Source organism: Pseudorasbora parva, chromosome 12 (genome assembly GCF_024679245.1).
Source record: "Pseudorasbora parva isolate DD20220531a chromosome 12, ASM2467924v1, whole genome shotgun sequence".
Lineage (NCBI taxonomy): Eukaryota > Metazoa > Chordata > Actinopteri > Cypriniformes > Gobionidae > Pseudorasbora > Pseudorasbora parva.
In genome coordinates this window covers 39,846,123-39,865,590 of record NC_090183.1, presented here as the reverse complement: position 1 = coordinate 39,865,590, position 19,468 = coordinate 39,846,123, and the positions used below count along the sequence as shown (strand labels likewise).

General features: G+C 38.5%; 1 protein-coding gene and 1 long non-coding RNA gene across 2 annotated transcripts in view; one reads left to right on the top strand and one right to left on the bottom strand.

The window, feature by feature from the left end:
* The window catches only part of LOC137094517 (uncharacterized), a 22,973-nt gene extending 4,446 nt beyond the window's left edge, over window positions 1-18,527 (top strand). The window contains exon 3 of the long non-coding RNA XR_010908668.1: window positions 18,396-18,527. This is a non-coding gene — a long non-coding RNA (uncharacterized lncRNA). The remainder of the gene's footprint in view (window positions 1-18,395) is intronic.
* cfap20dc (CFAP20 domain containing) overlaps window positions 1-19,468 on the bottom strand; it is a 34,245-nt gene that overhangs the window by 3,816 nt on the left and 10,961 nt on the right. Inside the window, exons 8-13 of the mRNA XM_067460261.1 lie at window positions 18,339-18,518; window positions 18,066-18,179; window positions 15,180-15,311; window positions 7,045-7,358; window positions 3,916-4,254; window positions 795-965 (exon numbers count right to left, since the gene is read on the bottom strand). Coding sequence (XP_067316362.1) covers window positions 795-965; window positions 3,916-4,254; window positions 7,045-7,358; window positions 15,180-15,311; window positions 18,066-18,179; window positions 18,339-18,518 — 1,250 coding nt within the window. The remainder of the gene's footprint in view (window positions 1-794; window positions 966-3,915; window positions 4,255-7,044; window positions 7,359-15,179; window positions 15,312-18,065; window positions 18,180-18,338; window positions 18,519-19,468) is intronic.

The following is a 19,468-nucleotide window of genomic DNA, read 5'->3' as shown; positions in this document are numbered from 1 at the left end:
ATAGGCAGCCATTTCAGCTCCCTAGTTCAGTAGTCATGGCACTCATCAGGGAGTCAGCCCATTGACCTGACTCAGTGCCCTGACTGAGGCTTTGTCTTCAAAGTTGATGTGTTAGAAGCAGGAAAAATGGGCAAGCTTAAGGATTTGAGTGAGTTTGACAAAAGCCAAATTGTGATGGCTAGACTAGAGGACTGGGTCAGAGCATCTCCAAAACTGCAGCTATTGTGGGGTTTTTCCAGTCTGCAGTGGTCAGTATATATCAAAAGTGGTCCAAGGAAGCGGAGGCTGGCCCGTGTGGTCAGCTCAAACAGATGAGCTACTATAGCTAAAATTGCTCAAGAAGTTAATGCTGTTTCTGAATAAAAGGTGTCAGAATACACAGTGCATCACAGTTTGTTGCTTATGCCCATGCTGACCCGTCCACCGCCAAAAGCACTAACAGCGAGAGAAGAAAAAAATCTTGATCTTTCACACATGAGCTTTCAGAAATCATTCTAAAATGCTGATATGGTGCTCAAGAAAACAAGTTGTGCTACTGAATATATTTTTTTTCCACTGATGATAAAGAAGATAATAGAAGATAATAATTACATTATAAATGTCTTCACTGTCACCTTGAATAAAAGCATTAATATCTTTATTTTTTTAAAATCCTAATTACCCCAAACTTTTCAATAGTGTGTTTATCAAATGTAGTATATTTAAATATTTTAAAAGAAAAATAGATAAACTATTCATGATATATATAATTATTTTTATAATATTGATTTTAGGGTGATATATGAATATCCTACTTGTGATGCACTAAGGCCTGGGTCACCCATGTCTCCGTCTCCTCCTTCCTCCTGCTCTCTCTTTAAAATTGCCAACATTCGTAGCTCATCTTCCTCATCCTCTTCATCTTGACTTCTCCTCAGATCACACCTGCTGGAGCCCAAAGGTTGAACTCTCCCATCGACACTCACCTGTAAAGCCCAAAAATCTCATTACTTCATCAGTGCCACTTTGCAGTGAGACAAATCGTTACTGGGTATAGCTAATTAGCAAGCAATCAATCATAGCTTGGAAGCTAATTGGCACCCCCATTAAGGCCAAGACATCAGCAGGGAAGGCTGCCTGCTGCTTAGAAATCCACTTATATGAAGTCCTACCTGGATCTATGAGCGACCTTCCAGAAACTTCAGCAGCATCAAAGATATGAGCCATGTTTAAATGGGGTGTTAAAGTAGTGTTACTGGGCACCTATAATGATCCTCAGTCATTCCCACATCAAACTCCATTTAAACCATTTAGTTAATCACCATTTCAGATTTGATGTGAGAGTCTGGTAGTTGTGCTGAATGCTTGGACCAGTTTTATTTTGTGTTTAACAAACTTCAACCTCTAAGAGAGGAAATAACACTAATGAGTTCTGTTTAATTTACAAGTTGTTCCTCATAGGCAACAATGACATGAAATGGAGAGCAAATGGAGATTTTGCTTCTCAAGATGATTGAAAAATCTGTTAATTTGATATTCTGATATTCTGAAGAACGCTTTTATCCATACAGCAGAAGTCAAAAACAACATTATGCCACATTGCCATTCACTCTATGAAAAAAAGGCATTTAAAAAAAAACTATCTTTTGTGTAGATTTTGCATGCATCTAGCAACAGAGGGAAGTAGATTCTGCAAGTGTTTCAAAATATCTTTTTGTGCATCATACTGGTTTGGATTGACATAATATGATATACAGTGCATCACTTTCCACTTTCTTTTTTTGTATGTTACAGCCTTATTCGAAAATTGATTGAATTCAATTTTCCTCAATTCTACAAACAATACCCCATAATGTGATTTTTTTTGTTTTAAATCTTAGCAAATTTCTAAAAATATACATAAGTATTCACAGTTTTTGCTCAATACTTTGAAGAAGCACATTTGGCACCAATTACAGCCTCAAGTCTTTTTGAGTATAATACTACAAGCTTGGCTCCTCAGACTGGGGTGAACGTTCCTCATCAAGGATTCCTCTGTTCATTGCTGCATTCATCTTTCTCTTAATCCTGACTAGTCTCCCAGTTCCTGCCACCGCTGAAAAACATCCCCACAGCATAATGCTGCCACCAGCATGGTTCACTGTAGGGATGGTATTGGTCAGGTGATGAGCGGTGCCTCTGGTTTCCTCCTGACATGACGCATTCATGCCAATGAGTTCAATCTTTGTTTCATCAAACCAGATAATTTTGTTTCACATGGTCTGAGAGTTCTTCAGGTGCATTTTGGCAAAATCCAGATGGGCTGTCATTTACCTTTTACTGATAAGTGGCTTCCATCCGGCCACTCCACCACAAAGGCCCAATTGGTGGAGTGCTGGAGAGATTATTGTTCTTCTGGAAGTTTCTCCTCTCTCCACAGAGAATTGCTGGAGCTCTATCAAAGTGACTATCTAGTTCTTGGTCACCTCCCTGACTAAGACCCTCCCGATTGCTCAGTTTGGCCGGGCAGCCAGCTCTGGTAAGAGTCCTGGTGGTTCCAAACTTCTCAATGCTGGCCACTGTACTCAATGCTGCAGAAATGTTTCTGTACCCTTCCCCAGATCTGTGCCTCGATACTATCCTTTCTGAGGTCTACAGACAATTCCTTGGACTTCATGGCTTGGTTTGTGCTCTGACTGTTAACTGTGGGACCTTATATAGACAGGTGTGTGCCTTTCCAAATAACGTTCAATCAAATTAATTTACCACAGGTGGACTCAAGTTTTAGAAACATCTCAATATTGATCAGTAGAAACAGGATGCACCTGAGCTTAATTTGGGGTGTCAAGGCAAAGGCTGTGAATACTTATGTATATGTTTTTTTCCCCTGTTTTTTATTTTTAATACATTTGCAAAAATTTCAAACAAACTTCTTTCACGTTGTCATTATGGGGTATTGTTTTGAAATTGTATCCATTTTGGAATAAGGCTGTAACAACAAAATGTGGAAGTGAAATACTTTCCAGATGCACTGTATGTTATGAAAATAATCATTTTTGGTGATTTGTTTTTTAACCAGAAAACCAAAACGTGTGTGTGTGCGTGTGTGTGTGTGTGCGTGTGTGTGCGTCTGTGTGTGTGCGTGGGTGTGTCAAAAACAATTGTCTCATTTGCGTCTATTTCTATATAGGAAAATTTCCGAGGCAAAATTATTTTATTGTAACATAATCCCTGAGCTAAAAAAGGGTGATTTCTGAGCAAAAACATCCCTCTGGGAGTTCCAACCCCTCAAAATATGCTTTAAAAATCAAAGAAACAAAAGAACACTGTCCAAGCCATTTGCAATACAATTTCCAAATGCATCAGAGATGCAAGGGCACAACCCACTCCCCTCAATCTGAATGGGTTCAGATTAAAATATCCAGCCTCTGGGGAAGGCCTCAGAACCACACCAGTTCTGAAATTACAAAGAACAGAGGCCCTCATAAACAAGCCACTCTGCTGGAGTGCGCCAATTCAGCTGAAGTATGTGCTTGATTTGATCCCCTCTAACCCTGCATGCTTGCTACGGTTAAAAAACATTTCATCCACATGAACACTGGCCATGTGATTTGTGTGGGTTCACTCCACAAAACCCATGTGGCTGCTTTATTTTGAGGCCCTTTCTCTACCTTACCTAAAGTGTGCTAGCAACTTTTTGTCAGTTCCTCAAAGGAATAGTTCACAGAACAATGAATGCCATTCCAAACCGGTAAGAATTTCTTTCTTCTGCAGAACACAAAAGAGGATATTCTGAAGAATGTTGGAGTATGAACAACATTAGACCCCACTGACTTGACATTTTTCTAAATATCTTTTGTGTAGTTTTATGCTTGTGTAGATGTTATTTTATTAGACCCCACTGACTTTTAATGTACGGGGAATTAATTTTTTTATCCTTTCAGTGAACACGCTCACCTTTTGGAGCCCAGAATTGTTCAGTGAGATCTCTCGGACAGATGCTCTGTTGATAGATATCCTGGTATCTCCATCAGGCAGTGCTCTGCCAGCCTCAGACCGATCCAGTTTACTCCCTTGTCTGGAGGTACTCGGTGAGAGGCAGCGTGTCGGTGCTATTCGCATGGGTTCATGCTTCTTTGGTCCTTCAGAGACATGCCAGACTGTGGAGGACTGAGTCTTAATTGGCTCAGAAGAGATCTCGGGCAGGACTGTGTGTTTTTGTATTGAAGAAGGTGGTGGGGAAGCAGTAACGGAATGGACTGCACCTCTATGAAGGAACTCGTTATGCATTTCATCCTGTGAAAGAAAAAATAAGTTATTGTTATAAGAACTTCTAATAATGACATTTTTTAGATTTTCAGAAAAAAACATGCAAATGCTGATGCTAGAAGTTTGCTAGTTCATTGCTGGGAGGTGGCTAAGGTGTTTTAATGATAGGGTGGTTACTAGGCCCGTTCACACCAAGAATGATAACAATAAATATAACCATACCAATAACTATATTAGCATCCACACTAGCAAAAGATAACGCTCTGTTTATTCTAAGCGTGCAAGGGGGGTTTTTCATCAGCCGCCGTTAAATGCTCAAGCTTTTTAAAACAATGCAGGCAACGTGCTAAGAAGTTGGGGAATTGTTTCGGATGTTGTGGTTGCATATGTCTACGGTAAATTCATCTGTAGCATTAAAGGAATAATTAATCATTTATTCAGGCATCTCTGAAAAAGTGTACAGGATTGTGCAGGAATATCTATTGTCAATCTTGTACATTGGTGTGTCCACTCAATGGGGGGCATGTGCCTGTGTGTGTTTGTGAATTTGGGGCGGAGATATCAAGATTGGGGTCTGTTTGTTTTGGTGATTTCAAATATCAATAGCATTTCGCAGAAATGGCTTACTGCACCTTTATGACTTTATGATAATCTGGTCGGTTTCAATGTAACAAAATCGATGTGATTTTCTGCCCATTTTATCATCCACCAGGTAAAGAGCATGTAATAGCACACCTGTCCTCAACAAAATACACAATTTGAGGTATTATTCACATCTGTTGCACAAAGGAGTTATGCACTGAAGTAACTGGAGGCATCATTTAAAATTAAAATGAATATCCTTAGCAAGCATCACTAGTTATTACATATAGAGAATAATAACACCACTCTGTTCCGTTATCTTCTTTCAGCCTGGGATATTAACACAAGGAAGGAAAGGCATTAATAAACCAAATTTCTCTCTAAAACTACAAATATCAAATTTAACAACAAACTTGTGATGGAGTCATAAAGAGAATGATGAAATCTCTTGCAAGGATCGCAGGACCACGAACGCCAACGCTGTCACAGATGAAACGCATTAATAGCCACAATGCGAGACAGTCTGGCGCGGGCGGAGTAACATCAGAGTTACCTGTAATTAATCAGGGCGACACTGTGCCCGGAAAGTTGTCTTTCTCTGCTCTGTTTTGGAACAGATCAGGTCTTTAAACTAGTGAGGCTTTGATCTACACTAATGGTCTTAAACAGCAAGCTTCACACTAATGATGACAACCTCACTAAAAGGGCACGGCCAGCCGAGCCATCAGATCAGCCAGAATTTTGCTCTTCTTTCTTTCAATCGTATCATTCCCTGGAGGGACCAGTTTTTATATTTTAGCATTTTTATTTTTTTGAATTAAAAAAAGTGTCATCTCCTCTTGCTGTGAGAAGTGCTGACATTCAGTAAACACACATCAATCCGGTGCGGCCCTATTTATATTTGCAGCGAATTTATTTAAGCTAGTGGGTTATCTAAGAAAGTGAATGTTCTCAGGGTGTGTTTAGTGGTTATTAAGCTGTGTTACAGATGAATTTCAATATGTTAGGGCTTCATCTATCTTCTTATGACAACTCTGTGGCATTAATGGAAGTCATTAAGCGAGTATAATCACCTCTGCTTCCAGTGGAAATGATTTAATATCACACAGGTACATCAAGTTGTAGAGGTATAACATAAACATAATGTTCAGAATGTTCAAACAAGTCTCCCATTAGTAATAAGGAGACAAATGCAGACATCTGCTTTTTGGAAGATGAAAAACAAAGAAACATTCCCAAAAAAGGACATGAGAGGAGGAAGTGTATCAAGGGTGGGGCGGAAGGGGAAATAAACAACAAATAAATCTGTCAGTCGCATCAATCAAACATCTCTAATTAAGTGCAGCAGAACATATGTATGCCAAAGATGAGACCGATTTCCCAAGAGGAGACGAAACAGACTGCAAATAAATGAATGATGTTCCTCTCACTAGACGCAGAACCCAGGAGCACCTTGGAGCTCAATGGCGTCTCGTCAGAAATGAACTGAATTGAAGAAAACTGATGGCTTTCTTCATGGGCTTAACTGAGTGGCAGGGACCCTGGGGGGAACAATCATCATTAACAGATGATTCCACTAGATTGTACATCCTTGAGAGGAAACTTGGAAAGAAAACAATGCAGGCAACATGTGTTAAGGGGTCGGGGAATTTCCAGTGTTGTGCTAGCAATTTCGAGAGTTCACACTTACATCAAATTAAATAGAGTAAAGATTATGCGTATTTGGCGTGTTGTCCAGGGGAGGGCTCTGGGCTGGGATTTTTGCCCGAACCCAGAGTATATACCCCCCCGACTAAAAACTAGTCTGTATTAGATTGGATTAAGTAGAAGTCTGATAGGAGTTTTATTAAATCACAGTGAGGAGATGGGGTGGTGGAGGGATGCTAAGAAACTGTCAACTGAAGGAAGGTAAGGCCGCTGTATATATGCGCTCCACCTGTTATTGATGATTGATTTGTTAAGTATGCTCCACTCGTGTTTGATTAGGTTTATTTGTCTGGACATGCTCCACCTGGCTTGATTAGGTTACGTTATCAGACATGCTCCTTTGTTTAATTATCTGAACGTGCTCCTCCCGAAATTAGTTAATAAAACTTCACTAAGAGTCGATCATTTCTTCAGGTGTCTATCTATCTATCGCTCTGTTAATTGCCAAGTCGTGTAAAATCAATTACTTTCAAAGCCATAAATGTATTGCTGTCTCTGCATTTTAAATAGTCGTCTATGTATCCATACCTCTTCACTCTCACTACAGACAAAATCATCTTCCAGACGAGCATCTTTGCGCTCTCCTTCTGTTACCAGCTTGTGACCTTTAAGGCCAAAGGTCAAATCCTCAACAGGGGTGCTGCTAGCCTGATTCCGTCTGGCTGAGTGAGGGCATGAGGAGAAAGTGAAGACTTCTTCTTCGTATTCCTCATCGCAGAGAGAGAGCTCAGTTTCTGTGTCACAAAGGTCAGCATCATCTGTAGTCAGTACACACTCTGGAGGTGAAGCAGCACATGGAGGCTTGAAGGCTGACCCAGATGTACCCGCACTAGAAGCACAGTCTGCAGAAATATGACAGGAAGATTTACAGGTAACATCACAATTTGTTGCAATTTTAAACGTGCTTTGTAGATGTTAGTATTTTGATTTGTTCTGAAATACCTTCCGGCTTTATTTGGCTGATTGACAGGTTTTAAGCCTAGTTCAGACTGCACAAACTCGTTGGTTCACTGCTCTTTTCACACTACATGACTATCTGGGGTAGCATTCAGTCGCTGCTGTGTTCACACTGCACGATGGATCGGCGACAGAGGGGTTCACACTTCTTGACTGTACAAGAGGAGCAATCATCGATATCTCTCTCTCTCTCCGGTGCGCAAACTACGTTTCCCAACTACACGTGCGATGTGACAAGTAAATAACGCGAGATCACACGTGCGTCAGACGTTGTTATTCGCATTGTTATTTTAAAAAAGGATAAACTGCACAAAGTTTGCGCTCCAAATTGTCTGTGCGCTGATTTGTGGAGAAAAAGAAAAAATATTATGGCGGAGGAAATTGTTGGAGAGACAGAGGGAGCCAGGATTGTTTTCTGCAAAGAGAGTTTGGGGTAAATAAATCATTTTGTTATGTGCTGCTGCTGCGGCTGGACGTGCAAATGTTTGGGCTTTGTTTCTGTTTGATAGAATTGTAAATATGTCTATTAAAATACTGATATTCTGCTCTATAACTCCTCCCTGAACCTCCTGCGGCCCTGTATCTTGCTTTCTCATTGGCTGTCGGTCATTGCCGATGTGATTTTTGAATCGCCGACAGGTCCAGATATTTAGCATATTCACACTGCGTGATTATCACTCAAGTGCACGAGCACCGATTTGCCTATGATTTCGGGCATTTGTCTGCAATTTCGCAAAATCTGTCGGCGAGTCAAAATCAGGGCTAAAATAGGGCAGTGTGAACTCGGCATTAGGGTACAAATGTTTAAATGTTCAATATAAAAAAATAATTCACATTTACAGAAACACATTTTTAAATCTCTTTCAAGCTACAATTTCACAAAGACGTTTGTTAGGTTGATAAAACAATATAAATATGTTGTTTGAAATTAACCTCCTAAGACCCAGAAAAACCGTCTCTTGAATTCAGTATTTTCTCATATAATTACATTGTTTTGAGTGTAAGAAACAATTGAAAAATGTAAAAATGTAGGCAAAAACAACGGGATTTTATTTTCATTAACCAATCAATTTTAAGGTTTTAGGATTTTTTTTAACCAAACTTTGTTTAAAGATAATTCTCAATTATGTTATGAAAGATATAATGGAATGATTTGATATACGATTTTACTTCATGCAATCTGTGGGTAAAATGACCATAAATTAATTTCCCCATTCAATATATCCATACACTGTATCTAATTTGCATATTTAATGTGTTCTTGAAGCTCATGTAATGAAAAAAAGATATGTAATAATGGGAGTAGTAGTTGGTAACATTTTCAATATCTAATGTTTTATAAGAACACTGATATGTAATTTATTTCCTTATTCACTTGGTATGTCTCCCAACATTTTGCATCTCCCAAAATGCCTTGTAAACATGATTTAAGTCCCAGTGTCCTCTACAGTGGACATGTATGAAATCAATGCCCTGTTTTGTAACAGAAAGTCATATTTTAATTGAAACCCCATAACATTTTCCTGATCAGTTAATTAATAACAAAATTTGAAACTTATATTGTCATATTTCCATAAGACTGCTAAATTTGATAATTCTGTCATTTTTAAATAGTTGTTTAAAGGAGAAGGAGAAGTTGTTGTCTTGGTTAAACCTCAAAACAAATGATATATAAAGAAAATGCTCTATACAGGACATCCAAGCTTAAAACCGTGACGTCAGAGAAATTCACTTAACACAACCGTTTTCAACATTGATAATAAGAAATGTTTCTTGAGCTTATTAGAATGATTTCTGAAGGATTATGTGACATTTAGGGCTGTAATGATGCTGACAATTCAGCTTTGTCATCACACAAGCATAACTCTTTAAAAAACTTTTGAAAAGGAGTGTGCATATATAATTTGAGATATTTGGCAATAACAGTAGAGAGGAAAGAGAAAATTATTTGAGGAGAGAAATTTGATTTAAGTGCCCTTTTTCTGTAAAAAAGGGACATTTGAAAAAATGGCCTGATGATGATAACATTGAGAAAACAATTACTACCAGTTCCTCTTTTTTTTCCATTGACTTACTGTCTCTATAAAGATCAATAATAGAGATCTAATTACTAAACATAATGTTTCGTCTTTCTTTTTTATACCGGCACTCATGTTCCTCGCCTGCGTTCATTTTAATGAGCGTATGCAAATAAGTGCAGAACCAGAAACCTTGAAGATTGAGATGAATTCTACTACGCTTGCCAACTGTGTGCAAGTAAGAATTTATAGGATACGTCCAAGCTCTTTCATTTGTGCTGGATTTGATAACTGCAGCATTAAGCTTTAATTATGCCTTAAAATATACATAAATGGGGGAGATGCATTAAAACAATATTTTAAAGATGTGGATGGCAGGAATTTACATGTGCGGTCCTAAGAGAATAAAGGAAAATAGCATTAACTTGCCAGTGTGTATGTGTGTATGTATGTGTGTGGTTTCTGAAATATGGGAGTGTGTGTGTGTGTTGGGGGGGGGGGGGGGGGGTGTGCTTTCTGGCTTTCCCACTGACACAAAAACAGCATCATTAGTAGATAGGGAGCAGTGGTACAGTAAGATCATAATTCAGACGGGCGATGTGTGCCTGTGGGGTCTGCATGCCCTCATACTAAAGAGAAGACACCCAGAGAGCAGGGAGCAAAAGACACCACAGAGACCAAGTGATGAATTTGCCGTGTGCGTGTACAGAGCTTTGATCTACTTCAGCAAAACGCACAGCAGCAAAAAGTCTGTCTAAACCACTGTGAAGTTGTGTGAACTATGAACCTGAGCTGTACTTTCTCATATAGAGTCAGGGACAAAGAAAGGGCATCGGAAAGCCGAACAAATTACTTTTGTGCTTTAAGTTACTCTGGCTGATGACTATCATCGTCCACCGCAAATGCACAGGTCATACTGATGACACTGCATTTCTCATAATGTTTTGTGGACTATTGGATGAATGCAATGTCCTGATATCACAGAAAACAGTTTATATTGTTTAGTGGTTGCTCTTTTGTAGCTCATAATTTAAAGGGGACCTATTATGCTTATTGTAAAGTCTTGATTTCATTTTCGTTTTTGAACCTAAAATAGGTTTTCATGCGTAATTTATCAAAAAAACATAATTTTTCACATAATTTACATTGTTGCAGCAACTTTCATCTTAATCTGACAATAAAGGCTTCAACATACTCCGCAAGAACAGAGAAAAAAGGTTCTCGCTCCCAGGGCTGCGAGAACAGAATGACGTCATTTTGTTCTCGCAGCCCTGGTTTGGAGTTCTCGCAGCTTGTTCTCGACACATCGCCTGAGCAGAACATTTTTCTTGCGGGTGTCTGAGAACTATTGTGTGATTGGTCATACATTTAAAGTGGGCGTGGATAATGCAGAGACACGCAGATGATTGGCACCTGCTTTTCTCGTGAAGTATGGAATGTACTGCCAGAACAAACTTTGTTCTTGTTCTTGCCACCTCGAGAAAACAAACAAATTTCTTTGTTCTTGCAGAGTATGTTCCAAGCTTAACTCTCTGTTTAGTTCTGGTCTCTATAAAGCCCCTCCTTCTGAAAAGCACTGTGTTGTGATTGGTCAACAACTTGTAGTGTTCCGGAAATGTCACGCCCCTTACAATAAGCGAACACACAAATGGCTAACTCAACCAGATCTCGCTCCCCTTTATTTTTTTTACAATTGAGAGATTTCAGGGAATTCGGAAACTGTTCTTGCTAATATTGAATAACTTTGGTGCAAGGCCACAACCATGTCTTAAAGGTCCCGATCTTCGCGATTCCATCTTTCAAACTTTAGTAAGTGTGAAAGGTTGCTGTTAGAGCATAAATAATACCTGTAAAATTATAAAGCTCAAATTTCAATGCCAAGCGAGATATTTATTTAACAGAAGTTCCTTTTCTAAGCCTACAGCGAACAGCCGGTTTGGACTACAGCAGGAAGTGCAGGGATGTAATGACGTCACTAGAACCGTTTGTTGACTAACCCTCCGCCCACAAGAACACGCAAAATAGGGGGCGTGGTCTTGTTGCTCCCCCACGTGGAGAAGAGCGCGCATTCAGCACTTGCATCTCCCCGTTATGGTAAGAGGCGGGACCTTTCCGGGCAAAGTGCGCTAAGCTGCTGTCCAATCACAACACGGGAAGCGCTGGCCCAATCAGAACTCGTTACGTGTTTCTGAAGGAGGGACTTCATAGAACAAGGAAATCATCAGGCCGTTTTTAGGACAGAGAAAACAGCGGTGTACAGATAAGTAAATTGTGTGAAAAATACTGTGTTTTTTTACACGCAAAACATGAACTCATGTTATATTGCACACTGTAAACACAATCAAAGCTTCAAAAACACGCGAAGAACGGGACCTTTAACATTGGGGAGACCAAAGTTTTCATTTGTTTTATTTTTTGGATGGGGTGTTTTTATTTAAAGGAATTACATAATTATAGTATAATTAAATTACATAATTATCACCTTTCACAATTATCACAAATAATCACATAATTTAAATACATATTTAAAGGATTAAAGGGGATTTAAGGGAATAAAAAAGGAATAGGAATAGTAAAAGACGTTCTAGATCTAATTATAGCCTATATAGTTGTGAAGTAATCCATTTAAACTCTTTGCAAATAACATTTTTAAATACACTGATCAGGCATAACATTATAATAGGGGAAGTGAATAACACTGATTATCTCTTCATCACAGCACCTGTTAGTGTGTGTAGAGGACACTTTGTCCTTAAAGTTGATGTATTAGAAGCAGGAAAAATTGACAAGGGCTAAATTGTGATGGCTAGATAACTGGGTCAGAGAATCTCCAAAACTGCAGCTCTTGTGGGGTGTTCCTGGTCTGCAGTGATCAGTATCTATCAAAAGTGGTTCAAGGAAGGAACAGTGGTGAACTGGCGACAGGGTCAAGGCTCGTTGATGCATGTGGGAAGCAAAGGCCGGCGTGGTCCAATCAAACAGGGGAGCTACTGTAGCACAAATTGCTCAAGAAGGGAATTCTGGCTGTAAAAGAATGGTGTCAGAATACACAGTGTGCCAAAGTTTGTTGTGTATGGGGCTGCACAAACGCAGACCAGTCAGGGTGCCCATGCTGACCCTGGTCCACTGCAGAAAGTGCCAACAGTGTGCACGTGAGCATCAGAACTGGACCACGGAGCCCAGTTGGAAGAAGGTAGCCTGGTCTGATGAATCACGTTTTCTTTTACATCATGTGGATGGCTGCGTGCGTGTACGTGGCTTACTGGAGAACACATGGCACCAGGATTCACTATGAGAAGAAAGCAAGCTGGCGGAGGCAGTGTGATTCTTTGGGCAATGTTCTGCTGGGAAACCTTGGGTCCTGCCATCCATGTGGATGTTACTTTGACACATACCACCTAACCTAACTAAGCATTGTTGCAGACCATGTACACCCTTTCATGGAGACGGTATTCCCTGCTGGTTGTGACCTCTTTCAGCAGGATAATGCTCCTGACACAAAGCAAAAATGGTTTAGGAATGGTTTGAGGAGCACAACAACGAGTTTGAGGTGTTGAATTGGACTTCAAATTCCTGATATCAAAATCTAATCTAGCGTTTGTGGGATGTGCTGAACAAACATATTCCGATTCACGGAGGCCACACCTCGCAACTTACAGGACTTAAATGATCTGTTGCTAACATCTTGGTGCCAGATACCACAGCATACCTTCAGGGGTCAAGAGGAATCCATGCCTCCACAGGTCAGGGCTGCTCTGGCAACGAAAGGGGGGTCAACACAATATTAGGAAGGTGGTCAAAATGTTATGCCTGATTGGTGTATCCACACATTCACTTTTGTTAGTATGTCTAATTTGTCAAAAATGTAAAAACAAAAAAACAAACAAAACCTTTCTTGTTTCATCACTTTCAATTAAGAATGACAATTTAAATGACGGCATATTTTCAATTCAAAATAGCGCAATTACATTATAAAAGTTGAGTAGTTTGCATCACTGTGTGTTAATGACCCACAGTAACACACAGTGATTCAAACTACTCTACTTATATCTTATCACGCATGCACTCGGGCCACATTGAAATTCATTAAAAAATATTAAGCCCCAACTTCTTTGATCTGATTGGTCATAATTTTAACATTAACCATTTAAGTAACATCTTATTTATTTAAAGAGCCCTTATGCAATATACTGTCAGAAAAATAGACAATTGGTGACATAGAGGAATAAAATGAATATTAATAATTTTACTTAAAAAATGTTTTTCAAATATGGTTTTGGAATAATTTGACATCTGAGCACAGTTTTAGACACTATTAAGACACTTTTAGGTCTAGCAGAGACTTATGACTTATCTCTAAGGTCTTTTTCTCAGCTAAAGCTGGATACGTCAGCCATCTCTATTTTTGTCTCCATTTATTTTCATTGATGTCAAAAGAGAAACATCTGAGACACAGATATCTCACTTGTCATTTCCTCTCCAATGGCTGGTTTTGAATGGCCTGTGTTTTGTTCTGTTTGTTTTGCTCCCATGCATGGATCATAAAGACGTTGTCAGCTAAACAACTCATTACATATTAAGATGAAATACGAAAACGGCAACATAATGGCCATGTCAGATAAAGTGATGTAAAGGCTCTATTAAGCTCTTCACAGAGTATCATTTCATCTAATTAAAGCATGTGCGCTCACAGAGCACCTCTCAAGAGTTGCCTTCGCTCTTGCCATTCCAAGGGGTTTTGCATATTTCGATTCCTGGCACGTTTTTGAACAGGCTTATATTGTAATCACCTTTTCTAATTGCCCACGGTGCAAGCTTGCCTGAACCCCAGAGACTTCTTTCTGACCTACACAGTGTACTTAATGTCCCATTACCACTAATGAACTCTCTTTCCTCTGCTAAAGGGAAGTTCGAGTTAGACCTACTCCGCAGGATAGGATTGTTAACGTGGAACAACTGCTCGTGTTCTCAGTGTTGGCATCCAGAGTCGCTCATTTGGTATGTTTAGTTTGCTAGGCCTTTGGTACTCCAAGACAAGTAGAGATGAACTCTGTTGTGATAGATTAGGATGGATGTACAAATCTAGATTTAGAAACATTTTGTAGTTGCATACATGTTTTATTTATTAATCCATCATTATGATAATTGGAATTGTATTATTGTAAAAATACATTTGTACATGTGCATTAAAGCTAGGGTAGGCAATGTTTTGTTTTTGTTTTTTACTTTTTGCTATACTGGTTGAAACTCTTTTCACAGCCTTATAGCAATTAATAATAGGACTGTTCTCGTGTGTTTTGGAGGAGGCATGGCTTTGGAGACACTTGGAAGAGAGGGTGGTTTCAAAGCCTAGAAAATGTGAATGATGCCTTCCTGTGCATAAGGCTGTCGTGCATGGTTGTCGGCATCACAATATGGTATTTAGGGTGTTCTGGATGGTTGTCAGGGTGTTGCTAGTTAATTTCAATGGTTTTCTGGGTGGTTGATTGACTTCTGGATGTTTGCAGGTTCCTAGTCTATGGAATTTTCTTTCACTCATTTTATCAGGTTAAAATCATATGTCTGGTCATAAATTAAAAAGCAGAGCCCCTCTCCTAAATAAGCCACACAATGAAGGTATCATTTATGTTATGATTTACTTCAGTTTAAGTATCCCTACTATAACATGTAAGGAACATAATTACTCACCTTGTAGAATTGGATCGGTGAATTCATCTTCTACTGTTAAATCAGAGCCCAGAGTCTGAAGTGAGGATAATGCAATTTTTCCTTGAAGCTCAGGTCCCTCTGGGTTCAGGCTAATTTTGCCACCTTCTTTATCTTAGGGAGTACATATGAGACTAAAATAAAATCCAATGACTTTGTAGTAGCAGCAGACTTCAAAAGTCAACAAGGAATTAATTTCAAGAGAACTCTTGGCATGAATCTCTAGGGGGAAAATCATCTGTCTGATTAACATTTCTAAAAAATAAATTAAAAAAACAAGTCTTGATTTTGATTGCCAAATGTAAAAATATTATACTGAAACAATAAAAAGTCCCAAAAATTTATTTGAATGAAAATAATAACATACTTAAAGGGTTACTTCAGCGATTAGTATATGGCTTTGTATCAGTAGAAACCCTGAAGTATATTCAAATGATTGTGCTTTCCCCCCTCATATCCCCCTGAGACGAGAGATTTAAGCATTTTATTTCTGGAAAAATTCCTCCTATGATGCAAACTGACGATTTTTGCATCATAGGAGGAATGTTTGGAATAAGGCTAAAGACTACAGCCAGCAGAGGGAGCCATTTCCGCATGTTTTGAATCTGCGCATGGGGGATGGGAGATTACACTCCTAGCAGGGAGAGCTCAGCTACAGGCACTCATTTAAACGGAGCTATGGTGAGCAATGGAAGTCTTTTAACTTCTCAAATTAATTTCTATGAAAGTCAAGCTTGCAAAGGCATGAACTGAAACGCGCCAGACTGAACTTGCGTTGTGAATGTATGCCGCGAGTGTAGTCGCGATTACCTCAGCTCTCATCATGAGAGCTCATTCAACTCATTTATCTCACTCCTGCAGTTAGTGCTCAGTGCTGTGATACTCGCGCGGTGACTCACTCATTATATTGAACAGACACGTTCAGTTTTTAATTGTAATGTCTTCTCTAACTCAGTCACAGTAATGAAGTTGGTGGCTTTGGGAGTGGCCTCACAGGGCAGCGAAGCATTCTGGGAATTGTAGTCTTTCATCCCCATGAGACAAAAATACATTTTCTGTCTTTTCTCAGTCTAGAGGCACCAAATTCAAAAACAATTTCACATTTCTACTACATTGATGACCCAGTTTAAATACAGATTCATCTTCCCAGCGCTGAAGTACCCCTTTAAGCTGAGTGATCTAACACGCACACACACACACACACACACACACACACACACACACACACACACACACACACACACACACACACACACACACACACACACACACACACACACACACATATATATATATATAGTTAGAATAGCAAAAGTGCTGTATGTTATTTTTATTTTTATTTTTAAATAATTTAGTTAAGCAAAAGCCTATCACACAAGTAATGAGCGCAATATGAGCGCAATGAGCGCAATGAGCGCAAGTGCTATTTTTGTCCCAAATATCAAGAGTCAATGTGATACTGGTTTTATACAACAGTTCAATTAATTATATCATATATAAGTATAATATAAGTTGCTGTTATATTTTAGACCATACAATAGCCATAGTAGAACAAGCAACACAACTGTGTTTCTGAATGAATTTGTGTTTTAAACAAATCGAATGAATGACTAATTTACTTACTAATTTAGACATTTACTTAATTCCTGAATGAATCAGCCATTTGAACAAATCAAATGAATGAATCAATCAATGACTTACTTATTTAGACATTTACCACCACCTACTGGCAGTTTTACTTTCTTATTTAGAGTATCATTCCATTAGCCTGACTTGGTCATACTGTCTGATACTGCTCCATTGGGCTGTAATTACGGGGCGTGTTTCAGGAAAGACCTCAATTGGATAGAGCTAGAACCAATCAGAGCAATGGAGCGACGCATAACGTTAGTTGTCAAATGTCAACAGAACTCAACTGCACTGTGTTGCCAAATCTGCGGTTTTCCGGAGGGTTGTTTTCAATGTCCGCGGGTTAAAGCGACCTCCATTATGTGATATAAATAGAACCAGGAATGCAAATTTTAACAGGCAAACTTGCCAAAATAACACATTTTACCCCCCGAGAAGCTATTTTTTTGGGCTAGTAGTAGGTGGGTTTTGTTATAAAAACTTGGCAACCCTGGCTGCATGTACGCTGGAATAAGTAACGTTAAAAGAAAAAGATGAGTGTAAACGATCTTTGCCGGTGTTGTAAAAATTTTTTATTTAATTTTGAAGAGTTTGGCTGGCATCCATTATTCCATTAAAAAAATTAATCATCCTTTACACAAAGACCTTTTTTTTTCTAAATCTACTTTTTGTCACGTGTCTATTTTGTGTTTTTAGAAATTTAATACAATAATTACTTTAAATTTTATTTTAGGGTTAATTTCTCAGCCAAATTTGATGTGTGATTAATTAATCGCCACACTGTGTAATTAATTTGATTAAAAATGTTATTCGCTTGACAGCCCAATATGTATGTATATAAGAAATTAATACTTTTATTCAGCAAGGACACATTAATTTGATAAAATGTGGCAGTAACAAGATTTATAATGTAAAACAACCGATTTCTATTTCAAATAAATGCTGTTCTTTTAAACTTTTGAACATTCATCAAATAATCCTGAAAAAAATCTACAATGGTTTTCAAGCTTGATAATAATCTTGAAATTAAATCAGCATATTACAATGATTTCTGAAGGCTAATGTGACACTGAAGACTGTAATGATGATTAAACTTTATAGTTTAATATTATTTTACAAAATTACAGTTTTTACTGTATTTTTGTGTAAATAAATGCAGCCTTGGTGAGCATAAGAGACTTCTTTTAAACATGTTTAAAAAATGGTTGTATATACTGTAATATACTTTAATAAAGTCACCTGTGTTTGATTTTTCTCTCCTTGCATTGTGGATTCTCTGTGGTCTCCTAGATCCCATTCTATCAGTGGATGGCCTTTCAAGTGGAGGTCGTGGCTGCACATTTTCAGCTCTGCCTATATTTGAAAACATAATACAGTACAAAAAGATTGCTTTCCCCAGACTACATCAGCTCATGTATCAGTACTAAAATCGAATCTTTGAACAAAATTTTTCATTAACCTCATTAGATACTAGATGTTATGTTTCAAGAAAATAAATCAATATGTATTTGCCTGATGGTATGTTGAGGCTCAATTCCGACTTGGATCTTTCTTCTTTCCTGTTTGCAGATGTGCTGCTCTTCCTGGCAGTGAGCGGAGGCGGACCGATAACTTTTGACCCAAAAGCAATATGGGAGGAGTCCTGGGGTGCAGGACCCCTTGTGAAGGATGTCTTGATGCTACCTGTCTCTTCTAGTAAACAGACATGCAGAAATGCTTACCAAATCCTAGCTGCTATACATAACCCTAGTGCCTAAGCAGATTTCTAAGGCCTGTAAATTATCAACATGATCAAAAGTTTGCAGAAAGACCTGTAGTAAGCAATCTACTGAATGTCTTTTGTCAACTGATTGCTAGTTTTATACATATATATATATATATATATATATATATATATATATATATATATATATATATATATATATATATATATATATATATATATATATATATATATATATATATATATATACTAATTTTAAAAGAAAAAAAAAAAAAAAATATATATATATACATACACACACACACTATATTACCAAAATACATTTTTGCCTCTAAATCATTGAATTCAGGTGTTCCAATCATGTCCACAGATGTATAAAATCAAGCACTTAGGCATGCAGACGCTTCTACTAACATTTCTGAAAGAACGGGTCGCTCTCAGGAGCTCAGTGAATTCAAGTGTGGTACCGAGATAGGTTGCCTAAAGTGCAATAAGTCCATTTGTGAAATTTCCTCACTAATAAATATTCCACAGTCAACTTTTAGTGGTAATTTAATAAAGTGGAAGCAATTGGAAACAATTGCCATGAAGTAGTAGACAACGTAAAATCACAGAGCGGGGTCAGCGCATGATGAGGCACACAGTGTCTTTCTGAAAGTCACCAACTTTCTGCAGAGGCAAAAGCTACAGACCTCCAAACTTTGTGTGGCCTTCAGATTAGTTCAAGAACAGTGCATAGAGAGTGATCTTCATGAAATGTGTTTCCGTGGCCGAGCAGCTGCATCCAAGCTTTATATCACCAAGTGCAATGCAAAGAGTGGGATGCAGTGGTGTAAAGCACTCCACCACTGGACTCTAGAGCAGAGACTGTCTGGCAATCTGATAAACGACTCTGGATTTGGCAGTTGAACGGTACTTG